Genomic DNA, 25254 nt, shown 5'->3' on the forward strand with positions numbered 1-25254 from the left:
GAAAATAAAAAAATTAAAAAAAAATAAAAAAGAAGAAATAAAAGACAATTTTGTCAAATCAAGATGTAAAATGTTATTTATTTTTATAAAACTTAAAACTGCTATTTACCTTCATCAATCTAAAAATTTGGCTTATATATTACAATTTACCTATTATTAGTCTGTCTGACTCATAGTTGGTTGATAGGAGAAAAGAGGACGGAATACATTGGGTAAAGAATTAAAAAGGACCTTAAGGGTTCTAAAGTGATGTTTTTAAGAATGTCAAGATACCTTTTTAATATAATGACAAATACAGAGTATCAAAATTATTTTTTCAAATAACCTAAAGTATCAAAATGATTCTTTATTTCTTTTAAGTTAATTCCAATGAGCAGCTTTACAGTATAATTAATCAATATTTTTCGTCCTCTTTTAAAAAAAAAAAAAAAAAAAAAAACTACTTTTATTTCTCACTTTCGTTGTTTTTTTTTTCTCTTTGTTGTCGTTTTCTTGAATGACGTTTTCTTATAACTTGTCGTTTTTTATTCATCGTCCGTTTCATGATTTGTCGTATTAATAATTATAGGTCGTCGTTACCTTGCAAGTGTCGTTTTGTTGTCGTTTACAAATGTTACCGTCTTTTTCAAATTTTTATCGTCTACCAGAAGCATTTTCCCCTTTTGCCGTTGCCATCGTAATCCGTTTCCATGTCCTTTTCCATATTAACTGACGTTTCATCCAAGCTTGTTTTTACTTTCTGTCGCTTTTCCTATTTGTCGTTTTGCTAATGCAGGCCGTTCTAAATTTAGACTTATTTTCCTTATCAATGTCGTTTTCATATCTTCTCGTTTTCTATGTGTTCTTGTTTGAAAAACTCCTTCGTTTTCTCAAGTTGTTACCATCTTCACATACCTGTTGCTGTTTTCTTTGCTTTATCCGTTTTAACCCTTCATTTCTTTTGCTTTCAAAAAATATAATAAAATAAAAATAAAAAATGCCACTTTTGTTTTCCTTTTCAAGTGAATTGCAGAGCTATACCAGAACTATTCCTTTTTTTTTTCACTTAATGAATCTTGAACTTCTAATTTTGACATAATGCCCCTGAAACCTCAAAATCAGTAGTAATTGAAGTCTAATAACTAATTATGTATTAAATTAAAAATTCGAGATACGAAATTTGCACGTGACATGCTTTAAAAATGATGATCTTCATCTTTCATGTGCAATTAGACATCAATTCTTTTTTTGATGATTATTGAATATGAGCAACTTCAGTCGTCATATAATGTTGTTTAGTTCATGAATTCAAATCAAAAAATTCAAATAGAAAAAATATTATAATAAAAAGATTTGAACCACGAAATAAACAAGCTACTGTCGTTATATCTGGTCGAAAACTTGAGATAGCGAGCCAGAAAAACATCTCTCACGACCCTACAAAACATCATTATCTTAAGAGTTCAAATCCCAATGCATGTTTTCGGTCATTCTCAAGAGCCCAGAGTTGGCGACTAAGTTGGGTTCTCGGCCCACAAAAGTCATCACTTAATGTTGTCTCTAGTGAGTTTATACATAGTCACCACAAAGATTATTCTTATTGAATTTCTTGTGAAACTTGGTGGTGATTCTTTTTTTTTTTTTTTTTTTTGAAACTTAATGATAAAATTTCTTAGAATGTGAAACGTTTTAATTTTCTGGTCTCTGCATTCAATATTCAATTACTGTAGTACCTTTATTTTATTTCATCAGTTTTGTGCTTATTTTCTCAAGTGTATCTTGCTTCTTCCGGTGACAATTGAAACAACAATTTAAATGGAGTTACACAATTTCACAAAATGAAAAGAGCATATTCAGAAAGGACAATTGTTTCATGTTGAACAAATTTCTATAGACAGATAACTTCAATTATATTTTACTACTAATACAACTTTTAGACTTGGAGAACAAACTTGCCCAAAATGCTTGGAAAAAACAATCAAATCCAATATGAAAACAAACTCTACACTAAATACACTGGGAGATAATAAAAAAGTTCCTTGCAAAATTACACTGGAATCAGATAAAAAGGTCTAGGAGGAGGAGTTTGAGTCAGAAAAAAATAAATAAATAGATAAAGCTTTTCGCAATTTTCGCCATTGTCTGGAGCTTGCTTTGTCTGTGAAAAATCTGCCCATTTCTTCTCGTTGGGCCATTAGTACCTATTGCCATGAAACTGCAGCCACAATAGCCATTGAAATATAGTAAGAACTTGATCACCGAAACGCTTACTTGCTCATTTGTTTCATTTCAATTCAACTCGGTTTCATTTCCATAAATGCTTGTTCTAGTTAATTTTTTTCACCATTTCAAATTAACTAATACTCACATCAAATCCAACAAGAGATCTGCAATAGTTTGTATTAGTGAGGACTGTACTAGTTGAGCCACACTCGCTGTCCTTAAGCGAAACCATCGATCTGTCGAGCTTGATCGGATACTGGTAGTTTTTAGCTGTTGCACCAACATGTGAAGAAGACCTTTGCATCCGTACGGCCCTCGGCACGTTCCTCCCTTCAATGGACGCCCTCCGGCGGCTTGGCTGCCTCTCGAATGAGTCTGCTGGCCTCTGCTTTGGCGCACTCTGCGACCGAACTTTAGCCCTCGAGGACTCCGTGTTGGCCATGTAGCTCGGATACAAAGGGCAGTCATAGGAGAGTGACTCTGCATAATCTGGCCTAGGAAAGGCAAAGGGAAGCCTAGAGGGGTCGGGTTTAGATGCGGCCGAGCAGTACTGAGGGCTGCTTTGAGCTGTGCCGAAAGAGTAGTCCTCAAAGTGGCCGCTGCAGGCTCTGGGGCTCATGTCAGTCAGGGCTGATGGAGCCGGTGAGACCTTGCAGCTGCTGTTGTTGTTGATGTTTTCTTGCCTCGAGGTCGGTCGATGTGTCGAAAGTCTGCAATCTGTTCTTTCTGTTTGTGGGTGAATTGAGTAGCTGTTTCTGCTCTTTGACGATCCCTTTGTTCCTCCAAGATCCATCTCCACAATCTTGACGTTCTCCTCCATGCCTATGTCAATATCCTACATGGAGAAAAATCATAATTTCAGGACTTCATCTATATAAGAACAAATTAACAATTTATGACAAGTTTGATGATTTTTTTTTTTAACCATAATTGTTACTTGAACATTGGAGGAAGGATATATAAAGTGAAAACTGTCTAGCCCGGATCTTGAAAGCAGTCGAATGAGCTCATTCTATGTCATAAGAACAAAAGAAAGTTGGTTTAAATTGGATAAGATTTTGGATTGGACAACTTACATGATATGGATGACGCAGCCAATTGTCCTGTACTGATTTTCTGTGTGTGGATGGCCTATGGCTAACGGGCTTTGTGTCATCAACCACTCGGATCCTCTGCGCACGGGCTCGTGCCTGTGCCGTCACCAATGCCTGCATACAGCGGAGAGTCGCCGTGGCTTGCTTCCTCACAAGATGACCTCTCACCAATGCCTGCAACTTCACCAGCCCTTTCAAGGCACACAATGCTTTTCTTGCCTGCAATGCACCACCAATCAAAAAGTTAAAAACATTTTGGATTTATTGCAAACTTTTAGACATGATTCAATGAATTATGGAGTTTTTTTTTTTTTTTTTTACCAAATAAGAGCGGAAAACGGATTGGATTTTGATGGCTGCAGCCTCTTCAATTGCACTGTTTTTTCCATTGGCTGCGGCAGTTAGCCGGATCACAGCGGCTGCAGCCTGCGCAGCCGCCACAGCAGCATCAGCAGCCGCTGCCGTGGCCACTGCCACGGCCATGGCGTGTTTTTTATGCTCATTCTCAGCGTCCAATGCAGCCTGCACTAACAGTGGAGTCATAGCGCCTTGTTCTACAGAATTCGAGTCCTTCGAATCCTTGGGAGGCGCCGCAGAAGCCGACGATCTCCGGAAACTCCATCTCCTCTTCTCCTTTGGTGTTGTCTGTGGGATTGAGATTGGAGTTGTGGGATTCTCATTATCACTTTGACAATTCTCCTTTTCCTTTTCCTTGTCCTTCTTTCCTGTCAAAATGCTTCTTAGCCATTTGCTTGTCTTTCCCATCTCTCTCAAATCCAAATCCAAATTCCAAAAATCCTTTCTAAACTGCCAGATGATTCTATCACCACAAACCAAGAACAAGAAGAAGAAAGCAACAAATCATGTGTCTAGATCCTTTTCTTGTCTATATTATTTGATCATTAGTAGCCCTCATAACTATAATGTGTTCCTTTTTATTGGAACAGGACTTAATTTTACCAAATTTAACTGCTTCCTATTACTCTCATTTATTCCTTCTCTGATACAAATATTGCAATTTTTACTCTCCTTTAGTAGAAAAGACAACAAAGAGGAAGCTCCCTAGATAAAGCCACTTAGTGCCAAAAGATTCCTGGCTAGCCTCATAGGCCTGTAAGGTAATATTTATTATTAACTCTCATTCTAAAATTTATTTACTAACCAAGGGTGTTTTGGTAAATTTTCTGACATTTGGTTAATATTTGGGGTTATGGGGGAGGATCAGAAACCATGTGAAAATGGGACAAGAACATGCAGACTCCGTGTAAAATACACAAATTTTAAGTGGGGTCCTTTTTTAGGGTCTTGGATTTTTTAGAAAATTGAATGACCTCATGGAGACTCCATTTGTAGGGTCCATATATATATATATTTGTTCTCCTCTACACGTGCTCATGACTATATGAAGCTATTTATTGGATTTTAGGTCAAGTCTTTCATGATGAAAACTCATGGTGACTCTACATTAAGATACTAAGACCCAGTAGGAAGTCATCCCTTCATTTTTTTTTTTTAATTTTCTTTTTTTTTTATCAATTTCCATATCAAATATGCTGAGATTCCCATAGCGTTTGCACCTCTAATATCATAGGGTAAACTGTAAAGTCTCCAGTTGGTTTGTGATGAAGAGAATGTAGAAATAGTTGTTTGTTTTGTGGGACAGATAAACTGACATATATGAAGTGCTACCAACTTCTAGGACCATCTAACACTGCGTACACATTTACCCATTATGAGTTTTTATCCTAAAATTCTCATTTTAGGAGCTTTTTATATACTGTATTGTATATCATACCATAGTGTGTATGTTTCTAAACAATGTAAAAATCGACAAAACTAATATAGATCTGATGGTATAAAATATAACTCAACTGGTAGGATCCTACATCATAAAATTCTGGTTTGACTTGATACATGTCTGATTTTTTAGCTACATGCCTGAAATACACAAAATCATGCTAACAAAAATTGCCACATCAAATTCCCAATCATCTCAAGAAGAAAAAAAAAAGAAAAAAGAAAAAAGAAAAGGCCACTCTAAAAGCAAAAGTAACAAGAGAATGTGACAAATTTTGAGCTAAACCACTTCTTTTCCAGGTCCAAAGAGAAGATTGTGTTAAATATTTATGTATATATCGTTCGCTTTATTAGTTCGAATCACAATTTAAGTTTTCATTATACTGTTTTCTCTCATAAAAATATAAATTTAACTTTTTTAAATACAGTTTTTTTTCACATAAATTTACTTTTTAATTCGAACAAGCTAAATGAAAGTAAGTCTTGCAAATTCCAACCTTTATACTATTGGTTCTGTAACAATTTATATTCTTTTTTCTTCCACTAGTTGGTCCAAGATAAAAGGCTGAAATACATACCAATTAATGATAATAATAATGCTAACAGGAAAATCATTCATGAACATTTTAATTGTTGGAAGGTTGAACTAATGTGAATACGTTCTGCTGATTTTTGTTATCTATAATCTATAATTTGGATTATAAAATCCCAAAGAAAATATGTGTGGGCCAAAACCTATGAACAGAGAATCAAAAAGGGAATTCTGATGGTGGTTAGTGCATGAACTTTAAACTAGCTAATAGGAGTTTTGGTCTTATCTTACCCGTCACAGATGGGTAAGCTGTATTATAATTATTTTCCAATATTCATATAAATATTAAATAAATTGGTTGGCAGTCACATGGCATGTTTTATATGCATCCCCTTTGACTAGGTGTTTGCTTCAGTGAAACAGTCTTTTGGGATTTTCCCATTTTCCCTTCAAATCAATGCCTAATCACATAATTAGCAAACACTATTAACTTTATCCCCCTCTCTCTCTATCTATATATATATATATATATATATATATCTGTGTGTGTAACTTAAATGGTGCAAATTGAAAATGCATGAACAATCTCAGAAGGGAAAAATTACTCAGCTATGGTGAAGAATTTTGTCGTAAGATATGAACAACAATATCTTATTAGTAAGATAGTTTTAAACTATCAAATTATATCAAATAATATATATTACATTATAGAAAATATAACTGTTAAGTAAAATTTAATTAAAATCTAACGGTTTATAATTATGTCTACCACCACCCTACTATAGAGTTCTCCTCCTACTATACTTTGAAGTTAACAACTAATCAAATTTTAAGCATTGACCTGAGTAGGACCAACTCAGCCCCACAAAAATTATTGATATATATATATATATATTATATATATATATATATCTGTGTGTGTAACTTAAATGGTGCAAATTGAAAATGCATGAACAATCTCAGAAGGGAAAAATTACTCAGCTATGGTGAAGAATTTTGTCGTAAGATATGAACAACAATATCTTATTAGTAAGATAGTTTTAAACTATCAAATTATATCAAATAATATATATTACATTATAGAAAATATAACTGTTAAGTAAAATTTAATTAAAATCTAACGGTTTATAATTATGTCTACCACCACCCTACTATAGAGTTCTCCTCCTACTATACTTTGAAGTTAACAACTAATCAAATTTTAAGCATTGACCTGAGTAGGACCAACTCAGCCCCACAAAAATTATTGATATATATATATATATATATGTGTATATATATATATATATCCCAATGGACATCATTGGCTTTACAATGTTTTTAGAAGTTTTTCTCATTTAATTTGGACTTATCTTGAAGGTGGACAGTATTTAATGAAGAGGTTGATAAAGTACTTTATGGTTAAAAATGTTCTGGAATGAACTACTCATAGTTGTCTTTGCAGAATCCTAGCCAATATGGGCACATGATCCGAGAAGAATCAATATTAATTCTGGGAGGTAAAAAGAGTGAGGAAATTGGGTGTATTATGGATATCATACAATGAAAAGCATCATAATGTGATCTCTGGTTTATTATGAAAAAAGGAATTCTGTTTGAACGTCTAACAATGAAAAATAAAACATTGAATCAAAAGCCATATTCAAATGGTAGATCACTAGATCTAACCACAAAAATGGATACAACCTTATTGCACAAGTTAAATAGTAAAATGTATTTCAAGGTCTTGGTAACCTCTATTTAAATGGGGGTTTCTTTTTTCGGAAATAGTAGAAAATAAGTCAATATGAAAAGCTTAAGAAAGTATATAGGCTAATTTTTAGTTATAGAAATTAATAGGCCATAACTTGTCAAGTTATAGTTCATAACTAGATAAGTTATGAACAAACTTGTCAAGTTATGGTTCATAGCCAGACAAGTTATGGACAAAAACCGTGAATTATGAATAATAACTTGTCAAGTTATGGTTCATAACCAGACAAGTTATGGACAAAAACCGTGAATTATGAACAATAACTTGTCAAGTTATAGTCTATAACCAGACAAGTTATGGACAAAAACAATAATTTGACCTATTTATTAACTTATATAAACTATTGACCTATTAATTTTAATTCATCTCAAGTCTTGATTTATTTCCCTCTTTCTCCCTTCTTTTTTCTTTTGACACAATAAAATTTCAAAACTTATTATATATTTATATTAGATTCAATAGTAATCACTTCAATCTTTGATATTTGATTGGAGCAGCATAAATACCCCAGGTTTGTTTCCTCCACTTAAATGTTATTCATGTGAAGACCAGCCATATTCCTCAAAAGACATTCCGTAATTCAATAATAGTACATTCATGGAAAATCAAATTAGGACTTATTTAATTAATTATGTGATTATGTACTCAATATGGGGGAAATTACAGCATATAAGCGGGAAAAAAAATCTCTAATTGAATAAAATAGTAACAATAATTGTTTGATTATGTACGAAATGGATATTAATTATAGATAAACATGCATGTGAATGCTTGACTAGAGAAACATCCTTCCTCTTTCTTGTTTGTATGAATATCACCTTTTTATATGTTTCAATGCACATGCCAAGTTATAACTTACTTCAGTAATGTGTGTGTTTGTATATATATTTTGTGGCTTCTTTGTTTTGGCTGTTTCCTCTCATTCATCTTGGTTAAGGTATTTGAAGTTCAGAATTTATGTGGTGAATTGTCAGTCTTGTCCCTAATTAATACATATGTAATATATCTATACATATATACATATAGAGAGAGAGGGAGAGAGGAAAAAGGCAAAAATGTAAGAGCTTGTTCTTTTGAGTGAAAAACTCAAAAAAAGACAACTCGAGTTATAACTTTATTCGAGTTTATGTTCTTTTAAGTTTAAACTCGAGTTCAAACTCGAGTTTAGGACTAAAACTCGAGTTCAAGTTTCCTCTTCAACTCGAGTTCAGAAACTCGAACTCAAATTAATGAACAATATTTTTTATATTCTTAAAAATGCTATAATTTTTTCGTTTTAATTCTGATTGAGATGATTTTTTTTCTATGCGTTGACAACGAAAAGACGAATAAAACTAGACCCATATACCCTATTAAAATTTTTCATCAGCATTGAGTTTTTATTAAAATACTATCTAAATACAAATTCAAGTTTTGACTCACTCAAACACAAACTCAAAAAAATTCTTATTTCAAACCATAACTCAAATATACACAACCAAATATAAACTCAAGTTACAAGTTCAACTCAAGTTATAACTCAAATTCAACTCAAGAATTATACTCAAGTTAAACTCCAAAAGAACAAACCCTAAAGTATTTTAGCCAAACTACCATGGCTGCTTTTTTTTTTTCTTTTAAGGCACTGCCATGGCTATTTAACATGCCTAAGTTGCCTTTTTCTTAAGTTGGTTATTTTAGTTTGTCTCCAGGGCTTTATTTTATACTTTATTCAAGCATGATATTCATAATCAAGCTAAAGAAAACTAGAATCAAGGCCGGTTCATTTTTTCAGGGTCGTAACTACGCAAAATAGCTATTTTATATGGTTTAAAAAAAAAGAAAAAAAACTTGTCTCAAATAACCCAATGACAGTGAGAGAGTTCTAGAGTTGGTGACTAGAATAATACCAAATGGACCACATCTTGGTAAAGGGTATGTGGTGGAAAGTGTCAACATCTACAATCTTTGCATATTACCGATGCTCTTGGCTCATGTCGGAATTTCTTTGTAATAGGTTTTGTATAAATTTCATATATAAGCAATCGTTTCATAAAATAAAAAAAATAAAAAAAAAAAGATAGATAATCTTAACTTCTAAAATTAAAATCATCAAGGTGTGTCATGTGTGGATGTGTGACTAGGGCTCAAGTCCTGAAGGATATAGCGTATGTGAGTTAAATGCTTATTTATTAAAAATGAAAAATGCTAGCATCATTTTTTTCTGTTAGTTTTTTATCACTCTCTACGTTTATTATTTGACACATGGGCTTCACTAATATAATATATTATTATTTAAACAAAAATAAAATAAAATAATAGAGTTCACGTGTTAAACAGTAAATACGTAACAAAAAAGTGATACTAGCATTTCTCATATAAAAAAATTTAAAACCGTCTCTCTCACTTTCTTTTTTTTTTAATGTGACTCTCTCTAAACCTTATTTCGTGCTATAATAAAACTTAATAACTTAAGTTGATCGTTGCGCTAACTAAGAAATTATTGCGAACGTTATATTCCGAGGTCTTTGTAAAAATAACTCAATAGAAAAGTTTTATTAGTAAAATAATTTTTTAAAAATTTTTATTTGTAAAATGACAACTTTTTACAAAAAATGATTAGGTGGTTCTTCTTCATAAAAAATGAAGAAGGTCATTTTGTTAATTTCACTTTATTGGATAGTCATTCTAGCGTATTTCTCTTATATTCCTTTCTTTGTCAGTTTGCTTTTAGTTTTCTCATCGTCATTACAATACAACCAATTAGGTTACAACTTAACTTGCATGGAATCAAAATGGAAGTGTCGGCAAATTCCCTAAATAACTCAAACCATCAAGCCTTCTTCAATCACCCTCAACCAACACTACAAGAGATCATGGCATGTACGAAACATGTACCATATATAATTGAAGTCAGTTTTAATTTTGTCATGGAATTGTTTCAGTAAGTGGGGGCTAAGTCGTCATATAGTAGAAATGAACCATAATAAGTGACTACAAACAAAAATGCATATGTGGTCCTATAACAAGTTATATGGGGTCCAAAATCTTAAAAGTAAAAGGATTCGTTAATATACGTGTTTAAAACAGTAATTTTGACAATGACATTTAAATTTTAAATTTTTTATAAAAAAATACTATAACATAATTTATATATTAATAAATTTAACACGTATATCAAATAAGCACAAAGTTGTTGCAGTTTTCTAGGTAACGGTACTATTTGGCATTTGTGGAAGGATATCTCAGTAGACAGGTATGATGGTATTGGCAATTGTGACTTGTGTCAGAAGGTGGTTAATACACCTACAAGGATTAACTATTGAGCCCTCCACACTAATGAAAATAACTCCCCTCTCCTAATTACGTAATTAAGGCCTCTTTCATTTCTTTAATTTAAATTTTATTATAGTAAAAAAAATTTAAAAATAATCATATTTAATATTTTTATTATAGTAAAAGATTTTTATATAAAATTATATCTCAATTTAAATTAAAAACTTAAATTAACGAACTAAACAAACTATAAACCTTACGTATAAACTTTTCTATTTTTTAGGTGCATTATTGATCATTTTGGGAAATGGGGCGATATAGAAATCCTAAATACTGAATATAAGCCCCGTTTAGTTTGTTGATTCAAATTTTTAATTTGAGTTAAGATGTGACTTTATGTGAGTTTTTTTACTGTAATAAAAAAGTTAGATGTGACTATTTCTAAGAGTTTTTTACTGTAATAAAACTCAAATTAGTGAAATAAACGGGGCCTAAGTTTTTTTTTTGTTTAATAATATATACGTGGTAGGGTATACTTTATCTGTACGACACAATTCTGAACCATTTAATAATATTATTTTCATATTAGAATTAGGAAACATTTTATGGTCTTCAAGTCTCATGTTTGTTGTATGCTAAAAAATTATAAGATAGGGTATAAAAAAATTACATAGTAAGACGCAACTCTAAATCATATGACATCGAATCATATTATAATTAATAGAAGTTAAGAGAAATATGACAATTTAATTGTGCACACCTTAAGGTCCATGTCGTTTTATTGGTCTTTGTCGCTTTCATACACGTTAATACATTATTGTTTTTCCAAATCATGCCGTTCTTAAGAACCATTGTCGTGTACGTGTTTTATTTATTTATTTATTTATTTTATGTTATTTTTTGCTTTCCTATCTCTTTTCTTAAATAATATAGAAAATGTAGCTCCTTGTCGTTTTATCAATATTCGTCATTTAAAAGATATCAAAGTTTCGTTAACCGTTCTCGTTTATCAAAAAATTGTTGATTTTTCAAAATAATTTTTGTTTTCTTCGTCAATGTCGTTTCTCATCCATTTGTCGTTAATAAAGTGTCGTATTTCCATTCCAAGACACTTTGTTTTGATTCCAAAGTTGTCGTTTTTCGCTGGCGCCGTTAATTGCTAACAGTCGTTTTATGTAATCCATGTCGTCTTTAACTAGTTTTGCACTTTTTGTTAAACCTCCTCATTTTTGTGTTTCTCAATCGTTGTGTTTATCTCATAATCGTTTTTATTATTGTCAGCCTATGTATTCATAAGCTCCAAACGGCACCATATTTGTATTTTTTTCTCTTCCCGCACTTCTATTTCGATCAATGCTTTTCGTCTTTTGAAGCATTTGACGTTTTGTATTCGAGTAAAATTGTAGTTTTTTGTAGTCTCCGTCGTTTCCAAGAAATTGTCGTTTTTATAGCAATTTATTTTTCTTTTCATTTCTTATTGATTTCTTAATCACTAGCATTATTCATAATCGTCCCGGCTTATCTTTTTCAATTTATCTTTTTTTTTTGTCTTTTTAAAGATAACGTGGTCCTTCTTAATAGTTGACCTTTAATTGTTTATCAATTTAATTTAACTTTGTGAAGCCGGTCCGCTGCCATTCTTCATCATATATTTTTCTCGTCTCGGACATGATCGTTTTTATTAAACTGTCATTTGTTAAAATTTTGTTCATTTACAAGGCAATGTCGTTTATATTAATATTAATGTTTGTTGTTTCGGTTTTGCTAGTGAATCGTCGATGTTGTTGCTGTTTATGTTTCATTATCTTTTTCACTAATCATCGTCGTTTTTAGTCGTTTTCTTTTCAGAAATTATTGTAGTTTTGCTGATATTCGACGTTTCTAATTGATTGTCGTTCTAAATAAATACTGTCGTCACAAATATATATTTCCGTTTTATTATGAGCCCTTTGGGCTTTCTTATGTTGTCGCTGTCGTTTAATCTCTTGTGGCTCACCTTTCTTTTGTTTCCGATGGGCTTCATTACTAAATGACCTATTCTCATTAGCCCATAGACATTTCCTGCTGGTGATCCAATTCCAACATATTGAGAGAAAATAAGATAGAAAGAAAAGATTCTTGGTTTAGTTAGAGAGAGAATGATCCTTTTGTTTTTTCTTTTATTTTTCTTTTATTTTTTGTATGTTTGGTCTAATTTTTTCAACCTCATGAGGATAAAAATCGGTCTTGTAAAGGATTTGAATTTCTCTTTCTCTAGTTTTTTTCCTAATCAACAATGGGAAGTTTTAAAATTCATCCACTTATTTTCACACATATATTTCTCCTTCACCTTTTCTCACTTCCCTCTAACTTGGCTCGAACAATAATTCATTTTCCACTTTAAAAAGACAAAGTAATGTTGGGAATTCTCTTGAACTTTAAAATTGATTCATTTCACTTTTTAAACCAATAAAATAATTACGTGACATTACTTATCCCCAACTTATTCATTTAAAATCAACTTATCCCCTTATGACTTTTGTATCAACTTATTCTCTTATTCATAATTCATGAGGCATTTATGAAATAAAATCGGTTCATCCAATGTTTTGAATCTTCATATACCTTAAGGAGCAGGATGGACTATTTTCAAATTAAAAGGCATATTAAATTAAGATACAAGGGTTGTGTTTGGAGTTATTTTCGTTTTTATTTTTCACGTTTTTTTTTAGAAAGAAAAAATGAAAATGAAAGAGAAACAGCGTTTGGCATAATTAAAGACAAAAGACGAAAATGAAAATGATTTTTTAATTTAATGTAAAATAGGAGAGAAATAAAAAATGACTTTTAGTCATTTTTTATTTTTTATCTCTGTTTTCTCCTCTCTCGAGTAGAGAGAGATAGACACTAATGGATTTTTTTATATTAAAAATAATCTTTTAAAAAAACTGCCAAACACATTTTTAAAAATAATTTCTGTTTGAAAATATTTTTATTTACATTTTTATATAAAAAAATAAAATTATTTTAAAATGAATTCTAAACGCGCCTAAGTTTATAAAATTAATGCAATATATTGTAATATGGGTATTGTAATATGGGGTCAGTAGAGAGTAGAGACCCATTTCATACTCATTACTCCAAGAAAAAGAAAACAAAGAAAATGGTTCCCCTTCCCCTAACCCGTATTACATAAATAATAATAATAATAATAATAATAATAATTAAATAATCATTTTCCTTTTCCTATTTATTTATTTTTTTTCCTCAGGGCGGAATTACCGAGAAATTCAACGTCCAAACCAAAATGGAAAAAGTAGAGACAAACAACACATGAGAAAGAGCTCAGAAGTTTCCCCAGATACCAAACTTGACCGAATCCAATCCTTAATTTCCCAGAAGCTTCATATGCAATCACATTATAACATTTTAAGACACTTGTATTCTATAACACATCAACACAACACAAATTAAGGCAGTTTTGGACTTAAAAATAGCAACCAACATTTCTTCTTCTTCTTCTTCATATTTTCTCGTCACAAAAAAAAAAAAAAAAAAAAAAAAAAAAGATGTCAGGAATGATACCAGGAGTGGGAGTGCCTCACAGAAGGAGGGTCCACCACCACAACCATAGCCACCGAGTTCACTCATCGACTCAGAACGAGTCATTCCTACGAGAACGGCAAAACCCATCAATGGATTTGAGTGAAACAGCTCTTAAAGCTCGCCAAAGACTAGAGAAGAAGCTTGGCTATTGCCTCCAACTGAATTCAAGGTGTTTTTTTTAAATTAAAAAAAAAATTTACTCTTATCCTTTTTCTTTCTTATTTTCTATGGAATATTGAGTTTAATGATTGTTTGTTTATGAACACAGATCGAATGATGATAAGCAGACAAAAGAAACCAGTTTTTTGGGTTCTTCGAAATTGGTGAAATTTAGTAAGTCATGGAAATCACAATCTCCAAACAAGGATAATGAATCCGATCGAAAGGTTTGTTCTTGTTGCTGAGGATTTTTTTTTTCTCCCCCTCTCTATGGGTGGCTTGGTTTGTAATAGTTGGGAAGCTTTAATTTTTCCCCTCTTTGTCATCTAATTGTAGAAATGTCAATTTTTCTGATTTGCTATTAAATGTTTAGCTTTTTGAAAGTGTCAATTGTAATTTATTTTTTATGAAGATGTGAAGGATTTCCCAAAGTTAACATCAATATTGAAAAAACAAGCCTTTTGGGTCATGTTTGGTCAATTGATCTTATCTTTTCTTAGCATTGATTAGCCCTTTTATCTGCTTAATAGTTAATATGTCAGTTCTGGGATTTTATGCTTTTGTCTAAACATAAAAAGTTGCAAATTATCCTGAATTTTCCTTATGGAAATTTGGAAAATACTTGAAAAAGAACATGAAACATAAAAATAATGAGTTTTTTTTAGTAGGATTTAAAAAATGAACTACTGATAATTCTCTACTTTATAGTCGTTAGATTTGTATTAAAAATTGTTTATTTTACAAATTTTTTTAATTTGATATAATTTTAATTAGATTTAACGGTTAGAAATTGATTCTACTAATAGAAAGATCTACGTGAGAAAGTCCCTAAAAAATAATAGACGTATAACAACACTTATTATTTTGCATTTGATGAAAGATAACATATTTTTGCTCCAAAATAATGTACATATGAAGAATAAAATGTACATATCAGAAATGTAAAGGAAAATTTCATTGTCTCTTTAATCTGTCGAAAGTCCTTTTTATTTAAAGAAGCTAAACATTGAACAAACGACAAGCTAAGTAGTATATTGTTGTCTTCTTGATTTGAGAACTGATCTCATGCGCTACAATGTTATAATCTCCGAGGTTAATTAGCTAGTTTTCACTACCACAATACCATTATACCAATAATAGATAATGCGATGATGATATCGATAAGTACTACATCTTTTCTAAAGGTTGCAACTTGCAAAAGAAAAATTGATGCGAACTATAAGTCACAATTTGTGTTACGGGTCGAATTCGTGTCAAGTTGAGGTTCATTATATGTAGGTTTTCGACTATTTTCAATATGATCCGTGACAAGAAAATTACAGAAAATACTAACTCTTGAATTTTTAGACACATTTAGAACTCATTTTAAAATGATTTTATTTTTTATATGAAAATGAAAATGAAAATGAAAACGTTTTCAATCTCAGATATAAATTATTTTTAAAAATGTGTTTGGTAGTTTTATCAAGAGATTATTTTCAGTGTAAAAAAATCATTAATGTCTCTCTTTCTCTCTCTCTGCTCGAGAGAGGAGAAAACAAAAATAAAAAATAAAAAATGACTAATCATTTTTCATTTCTCTCTCATTTTTTCATTTCCGTTTTAAAAACGTTTTCATTTTTTCTTTCTAAAAAAAACGTGAAAAATAAAAACGGGATCAATTTCAAACACAGTTTTTATGTTGCCCAATGCCGTGTGCAGATTGTGTGCCGATGTGAGCTATGCCCAAAACTAGGCGACTATCACATGTTTAACTTGTAAGGTAGCTAGTTCTCGGTAAAATTATAGAAAGAGGCAAGACATCTGTAAAGCCTAGATTTGACTAAAACCAAACTCTACACGCAAGTAATTTGACACAACTAGTCATTTCCGAGTAAATGCATTGAAACATGACCAACATGATTTGGAAAGTCTTCTCATTAGCTTGAAGATTGCAACTCGAAATTTCCACCCCCCACATATTTTCACTTTGACTTTTGGAAAAGTTATGTGCTAAAGAGTGAGATTAGAATAATTTCTCACTATTATTGGCTTATTACTTCCAATGAGAAGAGGACACGAGTGGATAAATTGTACGTCATTAATGAAGGTATCCTCACTGAGATTAGGTAAATCCCACGTCCTAATTAAAGACAAGCAAAATAATACCACAAATAATATTCTAGCCTCTTGTATATTTCAACTTAGCTAGGACCTCCCTATTGTGAAAGACTCGCAACAAATAATCGTAATAGTGGGTGTATCATTATAATAGTCATTGATATGATTCAGCTCAATCGATGCTTATGAAATAGATGATATAGTATTGTTCAAAAATTCTTTTATAATATTCAACTTCATATAATTTGATTTAAATTTTACAGTTGTGTTAAGAGGAGAGGGTTTGGCCATGCTTTGATTTTGCCTATTACTATGATTCCGAGCAACATACTTCATTGCAACCTCGGGACAAATTTGAGATTCATTTGAAAATAAAAAGGTTTATTTTGAGTTTATACTTTGTTGCTCATCTCAAAACAGATAGCTCTTCATTAAAAAAATAAATAAATAAATAAATAAAAAGTTCTTGATGACTTGTATCGTAGACAACCAATGCTATTCTTTCTATAAATTACTAATGTAGATTGATTGCAGCAAAGATTCTTTCTATAAATTACTAATGTAGATTGATTGCAGCAAAGAAAAAAATAAAAGCTTAATAGTGCTAATTGCTAAATTCAAACTTTTACTGATTCATCAATATTAGCTAGCAATTAATGAATTCCAATCAACAAATTATCATTTATCAGTGATAAATTATCAATAAAGAATGATAATTTAGATTTAACACTGATTAATTATGGTTTATCACTAATGAGCTGCTATAAAAACTAGCCATTCCCAAATATAAATAAATCCGACTATTTATTAAAAATGAAATTTTTTAATATGCCTGATGTATTAATAGATTTAATTTTTTTAACTATTAAATATATATATTTTTAATTTTTTTGTGATTTTATATAAATAAACAGATAAAAAATTTAACCTATTATCGACGTACCAATAACGTGTTAATAAAAAAAAAATGATAAAAAGAAAATTGTCCCTTTCTTTTTTCTTTTTTCTTTTTTCTTTTTTGGGGTTTTAGAGCAGAGAATCTCAAAACCCCAACTGCCAACGACCCCTTGGCTGTCAGTCTCCATTAAAGAGTTAGGCAATGTCAATCCATAATAGATCAGCCACGTTTACAAAACTTCATCGGATCTCAACTGTAAAAGCCTTCCCAACCGATTAATCCTCCGAGAACTTTCGAAACTCCTTCAACAAAGTCTACTCTTTTACACGTTTATATAAACCCAAACCCTCTCTGCTTCTTCTTCTCTCTGCCTTCCTCATCAGTTAGAGAGAGAGAGAGAGAGAGAGAGAGAGAGAGAGAGAGAGAGGGAATATCATGGCTTCTTCAATCTCATCAATGTGCGCTTCTCTTCTTTTAGTCTTTCTTGTTCTCCAACCTCTGGCTGCCACCACCGTTGGCGAACTTCTCTCTCCTCTTCTCTCTCCTGTCTTTGGTTTGTCTCTCTCTCTCTTCCTTTTTTGTTTTTTTTTTTTTTTTTTTGTCTTTTTGGGCTATGAATTTCAATATTTCATGAGTTAAATATGTTTTCTCTAATGGGGTTCTCCTGTTTTTCCATTTTCTCTGGTGGGCTTTTTTTTTTTTTTTGGGTTAATTTTAATGTTGTTGTTTTTGGTTATGATAGATGATGTGTGCAAAGATGTGGAATGCGGGAAAGGATTATGCAAGGCTTCAAGCAATAGTGCTTTCTTCTTTGAATGTGAATGTCAGCCTGGTTGGAAGCAGACCAGCTCTGGCCACACTGATCACCTCAAATTCCTCCCTTGTGTCATTCCCAATTGTAACACTTTCTCTCTCTATCTCTTTCAAATTCAACATTTTCAAATTCTTATACCCTGTTCAGTCCACACGTTTAAGTCAATAATTTTAATTCTGAATTCAAATTTTTCAAATTTTATTAGAGAAGTATTGGCGGGAAATTTTTTTATTGAAATTTGTAGTGAGAGAAAAGTATTGTAGCAAAATTAGAATCATAGTTTCGTGAAATAAATAGGATTTTGATTGATATTCTTTTATATTTTCTTTATATTGGTTATAGGACTTGTGATGAGGAACAAGATATAGGTATTTGAAATGAATTATATATTTAAGTACTTGGATTATTTAAGTTTTTTTATGCTTGATTCACTGTTAGGTTGAATTCATCTTATTATAATGTTTTATTCCTCTGTAAATAAGTTTAGTGATTGTATTTTCAATTCAGACACCTTGTTGATGACTAAATTTTGAGATTTCAGATTTTTCATCACCTTTCTTGATTACGTTTATGTTTTTTGTTTATAAAAGTTAAAAAGAGTCCTAATTTAGCCAGCCTTACCAAGCAAAACATTAGCAAGGTTTTTTTTTTTTTTTTTTTTTGTTATATGTAACTAGATAAATGTTTGATCTTTTTACGTTTGCTAAACAAAGATACAATAAACATATACCTTACCGAGCAAGGGCTTTGTAGTTAAAATGTTTGATAGGAAAAAGAATTTGGACCAACATTTGATTGTCCTACTTATTTGAGTGTGACTTATAAGGACCTTATAAGAGGGAAATTGTTATAGATGTCGGTTTTGAGGTCATTATCTTAAGTTCAGTACAGGTTTTTGTTGAGCTTAAAGGATAAAACTTAGCTTCAAATTGGAGGGTATAACAAACAAAATCGAGCTACCTAAAGTAGAAATACCATCAAGAAAGACAAATATGTCAAACTTGGCAAGAAAAGTGAACTACTCGTGTAATCATGCTACACCTGTTTAGCTCAAAAAACAGTTAACAAAACGGAAGCTTTCTACTTTAATTTGGTGATGCTCGCTAATCGGACATAGACTATATCATGGCGGAATGCAATTAGATAACTTAAACCGGATGAGAAACGCGTTTAAGGATGTGATTTTTACAGCCTAACTAGCAATTATTTTGGGGTTAAAATGTTATTTCTTGATTCTTTGATAGATACCCTTAATCTCGTATGATTTTTCGTTGATTTCTTGAACTTTTTAGGTACCCTGAACTACTCCTGCACAAAAGCGCCTGCTGCTGTTGAAGAGAAGGATACCAAACCCAATGAAACCATTTTCGATCGTAACAAATATTACATCACTAAATCTTACGCTTTGTCAGTAGTTAACTTTCTTGTGAATTTTTCTTTCATTTTTCTGATTTTGGTCTTATCTATAGCCTGCTACTGGAGTCACTGTGGAGGCGGTTCGTGCAACAAGGCTTCCAAATTCACGTACAATTGCATATGTCCGGCGGGTTACTACAATCTTCTGAATATCTCTAGTTTCCCTTGCTTCAAATCATGTAAGGGCAACTTCTTATAATAGCTAAGCAGAGACTTGCAGTAAAAAGAAAATAGGATTCCCTTATGTCTTGTTGAGTGATGATAGTAACACTAAAACTGTGTTATTTTATGAATTGTCTATCCAACTGAAATGGCTGATTTGAGCTATAACACTTGTGCTTCAGGCGAGCTTGGAATGGATTGCACCAACCTCGGGATTACAACCGCAAACCAAGCAGCGTCTTCAACACCATCTATGGCTGACAACAATAAGAATCAAGGTGAGTCTTATCAAATTTTTCTTCTCGGTCATGATGAATATGGAACTCCTTTCTAAACACCTAAAATTTTCAGTTTGATGTCCACATTTTGAATCAAGTTGTCACATTGTTGCCCTCACCTCAAGAGCCATATACGCCTCGTTCACTTTGCAGATTCGAGTTTTCAATTCGAGCTGAGATGTGATATTTTCTAAGAGCTTTTTACTGTAACAGAAAAAGTTAGATGTGACATTTTCTGAGAGCTTTTTACTGTAGAAACCTAAAACTGAAAACTCGAATCGGTAAAATGAACGAGACAATAGATTATTTCCTATAACTAAACACATCGATCGGCAGGAATTTCATTTAAACATTACAGTCTCGGGAATTTTTCCATTGGTGCTGGTCTAGTTTTGTAGTTTCCTTCAAATGTACAGAACTAATAACACATTTTTCTTTCAAAAATCTAGCTTAGCATCTAAAGCTGTTTTTGAGATGCTTGAGGTTGTAAATCCCTTTCTTAATCCATTTCTTTTCCATGTTTCCATTTTACAGCTAGCTCAATTACTCGCGGGCGTTCCCTTTGGCTGATGATCACAATGGTGCTCGTCGGAATGATCCTTTCGAAATATAACTAGTAAATGCACCGACGATTTCGTTATCCATTCTGCGTAGCTTCTGTACATATTGCTGTGATTTAAGATTATTAGCTGTTATATTTCTATGTAAAAGATTTTCTATATCTAAATAAGTTTATTGATATAATCCTCTAGGTTTTAAAATTTCACGTATAGACATAGGGTGCAGAGGAGAGGATATTTTGGCTGAGCTCTTTTCCCTGCCATGATCAGTCAGTCATATTGGTTGTGTATTAAACAAAAAATTGCCGTTTTGTTTATTGATATATTATTGCGTATAAAAGTTGTTATCGACAAGATATCCTTCTCCTTTCATTTGTTGTGTTATGTCCAATTTCCAATGATTGGATAAAGGTGCATTTGAAAACGAATTCATGATTCTATCCAATCTTGTTTGTGTATTAAAACTGCTCAAACGACAAATAATAATATAATTTGCTTAATTGGATTCAATAATTGAATAAAACGTTAAAGTCTAATTCTTATTAATTCTCAAGTCCGGCAAAAATGTACAAATATCTGCTCTTGTTATGAGGTGTGCCAATAATAGTTTTTATATTTTAACACTCTTCCTGGATAATCGTGTGGGTAAATTAATTAGAAAGCCCAACACGTAAATATTTAAGCACGAGATATATTAAAGACCCAACACATGGTGACAATTTAAATGGAGATAAAGAGTAATTACGGGGTTTTGAACTCAATACATCCCGTTCTGATACCATGTTAATTTAACAATTCATCCAAAAGCTTAAACTGTTATGAGGTGTGTCAACAATAGTTTATACTTTAACAATTTGTTTAATCTTAGTCAGTCCTTTTAATCTTTTTCAATCTGGATTTTGTTCTTTCTTATTCCTTGTTCTGCTATGGTTCGCTGAAGTATGTTTTGCCTTTCGTCTTCTCGTGAGAAGTTATGCTTGTCATATCGTATTTCTGTTAAACGTTGTCGTTTTATTCCTTAATTGAAACTTCTATTACAAATCTAATGCCTTGTTCGTTTTGCTCGTTTGAGTTACAACAAGAGAAAATATTATAGCAGAAAAAGTTAAATGGGAGAAAGAGAGAAATAGGCCAAAACTTGAGATAAATTAAAATTAATACGCCAATAGTTTACATAAATTAATAAATAGGCTAAATTACTGTTTTCGTCCATAACTTGTCTGGTTATAAACCATAACTTGACAAGTTATTATCCATAACTTATCTGGTTATGAACCATAACTTGACAAATTTATCCATAACTCATCTGATTATGAACCATAACTTGACAAGTTATAGCCTATTAATTTCTATAACTAAAAAATGGCCTATATACTTTCTTAAGCTTTTCATATTGGCCTATTTTCTACTATTTTCCAATTTAAATTTAAATTTGTGCGAGAGAAGACACTGTACCCAAATTTGAGTTGTGATTCGAACGGTGAAATGAACGAGAAACAAAGCCTGAATATGAGGAGAGCTGGTAGGGTCTACTGGTATAAGAGACAGGTTCTTTTTTTTTTTTTTGAAATGATAAGAGACAGATTCATGTTTGTATAGTTTGATATGCGCGTTTGGAACTCGTTCCAAAATGATTTTATTTTTTATATGAAAATGAAAATAAAAACATTTTCAATCTCAGACATAAATTATTTTTATAAATGCATTTGGTAGTTTTATCAAGAGATTATTTTCAGTGTAAAAAAACTCATTAATGTCTCTCTTTTTCTCTCTCCTCGAGAGAGGAGAAAATAAAAATAAAAAATGAAAAATGACTAAGTCGTTTTTCATTTCTCTCTCATTTTACACTAAACTAAAAAATTATTTTCATTTTTATTTTTTATCTTTATTACGTCAAACACCGCTTTAAAAACGTTTTCATTTTTTCTTTCATAAAAAACATGAAAAATAAAAATAGAATCAATTCCGAAGTTTAGACTTGGGGAGACTTGTTGGACATAAATTGGGCCTGGTTTGAACTTAAACTTCAGACCCAATGCTGATTGGACTTTTCTCCCAAACCGATTTGGATCATGCACTGAAGCATGGAAATATTAAAAAGAGTGCAATAAATTTAAATTTTTATCTCTTATTCTTAATAAATATACTTTTATTAGTGTAATTATTTAACTAAAATAGTTATGAATCAAGAGTAAAGAATAAAAATTCTGAACCATGCACTTTCAATGGGTATTTGTTAAGATTACTCTTGAAATTTTGCATTATAGAGTTAAAAATGAAAAAAAAAAAATGATCTTTGATTAGCTTTGGATTGTTAGAAAGAAACAATTTTGCATCTCTCTCAGGTATGAAATATGAATATAATGAGCATTGAGCTTTGAGCTTTCTACAGACTCTACCGGTATGAATGTTTTTAACGTTATCATCTGATTTGATTATAAAATGAAAACATATAGAATCTTATGTAAATCTAACAATTCAAAAGAGAACTCTATTTTCTTCACACTAAATTCTCAATGGAATAAATCTAGTGGTTCAAAACAGAATATAACTCTATTTTTTCGTACTAAATTCTCAATGGAATAAACTAAAGTTTAACCATAATGAAGACTGAAGAGCTTTAGGGTGCGTTTGAAATTTGTTTCAAAATAATTTTGTTTCTTATATGAAAATAGAAATAAAAACGTTTTTAATCTCAGACAGAAATCATTTTTAAAAATACGTTTGATAGTTTTATCAAGATATTATTTTAGTATAAAAAAACTCATTAATGTCTCGCTCTCTCTCTGTGCTCGAGAGAGGACAAAATGACTCCCTCATTTTACATTAAACCAAAAAATCGTTTTCATTTCCGTTTTTTGTCTTTAATTTTACCAAACCCCGTTTTGGAATCGTTTTCATTTTTTCTTTCTCAAAAAACGTAAAAAATAAAAACAAGAACAATTCCAAACACGGCATAAATAATTGCTATTGCATGCCCAAACCCTTTAGCGCAACAAAACATAACCACATGAGCTTAGAGGTGCCAATTCAAACCGTCCAATTGGGCCCATACAGGCCTAAAGAAAAAAGTGAGCTGAGTTATGCCTGTCTGGAGAAGAAAAGCAGAGGTCCAACCCAGCTAGATAGCCCTGTGGGCCTAGAGCCGGGCCGGATCGACCTGTGTAACGTATGAAAAAAAAAAGTTTGAAAAAATAGAAAATTTACCCGATGAGTCTAGATCTTTATCCCTTACTCGTTATAAATATTTTTTGTTAGTGTAATTATTTGACTAAAAAGATTATGAATTAGGAGTAAGGAGTAAAAATTCTGACTCATGCACTTTCAAGGGATATTTGTTAAGATTGCCAATGTTAAGAAAGAACGTAGTAAATATAACTAAATTAAGTAAATAGCATATTTTAAAACTATAAAAAATTTCATTTTGGTATCATGTGTTATATCGAGATATGAGTTTGGTACCATCTGTTTCTAATACTTTCATGCTGGTATCTCGACATTTTAAAAAATCTTCTTTTAGTACCTCAATGCAGTTATTAGGGACACGAAAAGATAAAATTGCCCTTATTATTAAATATATAAAAAGCCTTTTTAAAAAAAATCTTAAACCTGCAATTAGGATTTTTGCTTTACGTTTGGGGCAGAATGAAGTTTAGGTGTTTAGTTGCAGGTCTAAAATTTTTTAAAAAGCTTTTTTATATTTAATAATAAGAGTAATTTTGTCTTTTCGTATCTCAAAAAACTACCGTAAGGTATGAAAAGAAGATTTTTTTAAAAGGTCGAGGTACCAACATGCAATTATTAAAAATAGACGGTACTAAACTCATATTTCGATATAATATAGAGTGTCAAAATAAAATTTTTCATAATTTTAAAATATGCTATTTACTTAATTTACTTCTATTTTCTATATTCTCCATTAACTTTGGATAATCTTGACAAATATCAATTGAAAGTGCATGAGTCATAATTTTTACTCTTTATTATTAATTTATAACATTTTTAGTTAAATAATTATACTAACAAAATGATATTTATTGAAAATAAGAGATTAAAAATTTAAACTTATACATTCTTAAAGTAAATTCTCAATTTATTTATATATATATATATATATTTCAATACTTCAGAGCATGATCCAAATCGGTTTGGGAGAAAAGCCCAATCAACATTGGGTCTGAAGTTTAAGTTCTAACGAGGCCCAATTTATGTCCAACAAGTCTCCCCAGCAAAGATTTACGAAGGACTACCTCTGCAATATGGTCATCGGGGACCAGCTCCATACACTCCGTTTGTATCTCGGATCGCAACTACTCAGGAGAGACACAAAGCACAGAAGAGAAAAGTAGATTCAACGGAGTGAAAAAATTAAATGAATTTAGTTCACTGATTTAAATTTTTTTAATTTAAATTAAAACGTGATATTATATAAAAAAATTAAATATAATTATTTTTTAAAATTTATAATTGTAATAAAATTTAAATTAATAAAATAAATAAGTTAAACGAGACCAGTCAACCGCTGCCCAAAGCGCCAACGTACCGATGAACTTCTGCACGCATCATTGGAGGAATTTTCGCATGACCATAAGCCTAAAAAAAAAAAAAAAAAAAAAAGGTTTCGGCCCAAAAAAAAGGTTGCCCCCTCT

At 31.3% G+C, this 25254-nt stretch overlaps 3 protein-coding genes across 3 annotated transcripts; 2 read left to right on the plus strand and 1 right to left on the minus strand.

Moving 5' to 3' along the window:
- Positions 1-2001: 2001 nt before the first annotated feature.
- Positions 2002-4181, minus strand: LOC21392458 (protein IQ-DOMAIN 14). The gene is made up of 4 exons (XM_010094129.2): positions 3618-4181; positions 3279-3515; positions 2348-3037; positions 2002-2194 (listed from the first exon to the last, which is right to left on the minus strand). The coding sequence occupies exons 1-4, from the start codon at positions 4059-4061 to the stop codon at positions 2174-2176; spliced, it is 1392 nt and encodes a 463-aa protein (XP_010092431.2). The 5' UTR covers positions 4062-4181; the 3' UTR covers positions 2002-2173.
- Positions 4182-13938: 9757 nt separating this feature from the next.
- Positions 13939-14846, plus strand: LOC112090824. The gene is made up of 2 exons (XM_024163019.1): positions 13939-14387; positions 14487-14846. The coding sequence occupies exons 1-2, from the start codon at positions 14182-14184 to the stop codon at positions 14620-14622; spliced, it is 342 nt and encodes a 113-aa protein (XP_024018787.1). The 5' UTR covers positions 13939-14181; the 3' UTR covers positions 14623-14846.
- Positions 14847-17519: 2673 nt separating this feature from the next.
- LOC21392459 (neurogenic locus notch homolog protein 1) lies at positions 17520-20955 on the plus strand. Its single transcript, XM_024163016.1, has 6 exons — positions 17520-17928; positions 18118-18273; positions 19482-19562; positions 19659-19784; positions 19950-20045; positions 20580-20955. The coding sequence occupies exons 1-6, from the start codon at positions 17811-17813 to the stop codon at positions 20660-20662; spliced, it is 660 nt and encodes a 219-aa protein (XP_024018784.1). The 5' UTR covers positions 17520-17810; the 3' UTR covers positions 20663-20955.
- Positions 20956-25254: the final 4299 nt, after the last annotated feature.

This window comes from Morus notabilis, unplaced genomic scaffold (genome assembly GCF_000414095.1).
Source record: "Morus notabilis unplaced genomic scaffold, ASM41409v2 Scaffold1163, whole genome shotgun sequence".
NCBI lineage: Eukaryota > Viridiplantae > Streptophyta > Magnoliopsida > Rosales > Moraceae > Morus > Morus notabilis.

Excerpts from the sequence above, each read along its gene's own strand:
- LOC21392458 (XM_010094129.2), bottom strand. The coding sequence starts at position 4,061 with ATGGGAAAGACAAGCAAATGGCTAAGAAGCATTTTGACAGGAAAGAAG. Across the intron at positions 3,038-3,278 it reads GGCTGCGTCATCCATATCAT|GATATTGACATAGGCATGGA; the intron begins GTAAGTTGTCCA and ends TTCTCCATGTAG. Across the intron at positions 2,195-2,347 it reads GATCTCTTGTTGGATTTGAT|TTTCATGGCAATAGGTACTA; the intron begins GTGAGTATTAGT and ends TTGTGGCTGCAG.
- LOC112090824 (XM_024163019.1), top strand. The coding sequence starts at position 14,182 with ATGTCAGGAATGATACCAGGAGTGGGAGTGCCTCACAGAAGGAGGGTC. Across the intron at positions 14,388-14,486 it reads TGCCTCCAACTGAATTCAAG|ATCGAATGATGATAAGCAGA; the intron begins GTGTTTTTTTTA and ends TTATGAACACAG.
- LOC21392459 (XM_024163016.1), top strand. The coding sequence starts at position 17,811 with ATGGCTTCTTCAATCTCATCAATGTGCGCTTCTCTTCTTTTAGTCTTT. Across the intron at positions 18,274-19,481 it reads CCCTTGTGTCATTCCCAATT|GTACCCTGAACTACTCCTGC; the intron begins GTAACACTTTCT and ends TGAACTTTTTAG. Across the intron at positions 20,046-20,579 it reads TGACAACAATAAGAATCAAG|CTAGCTCAATTACTCGCGGG; the intron begins GTGAGTCTTATC and ends TCCATTTTACAG.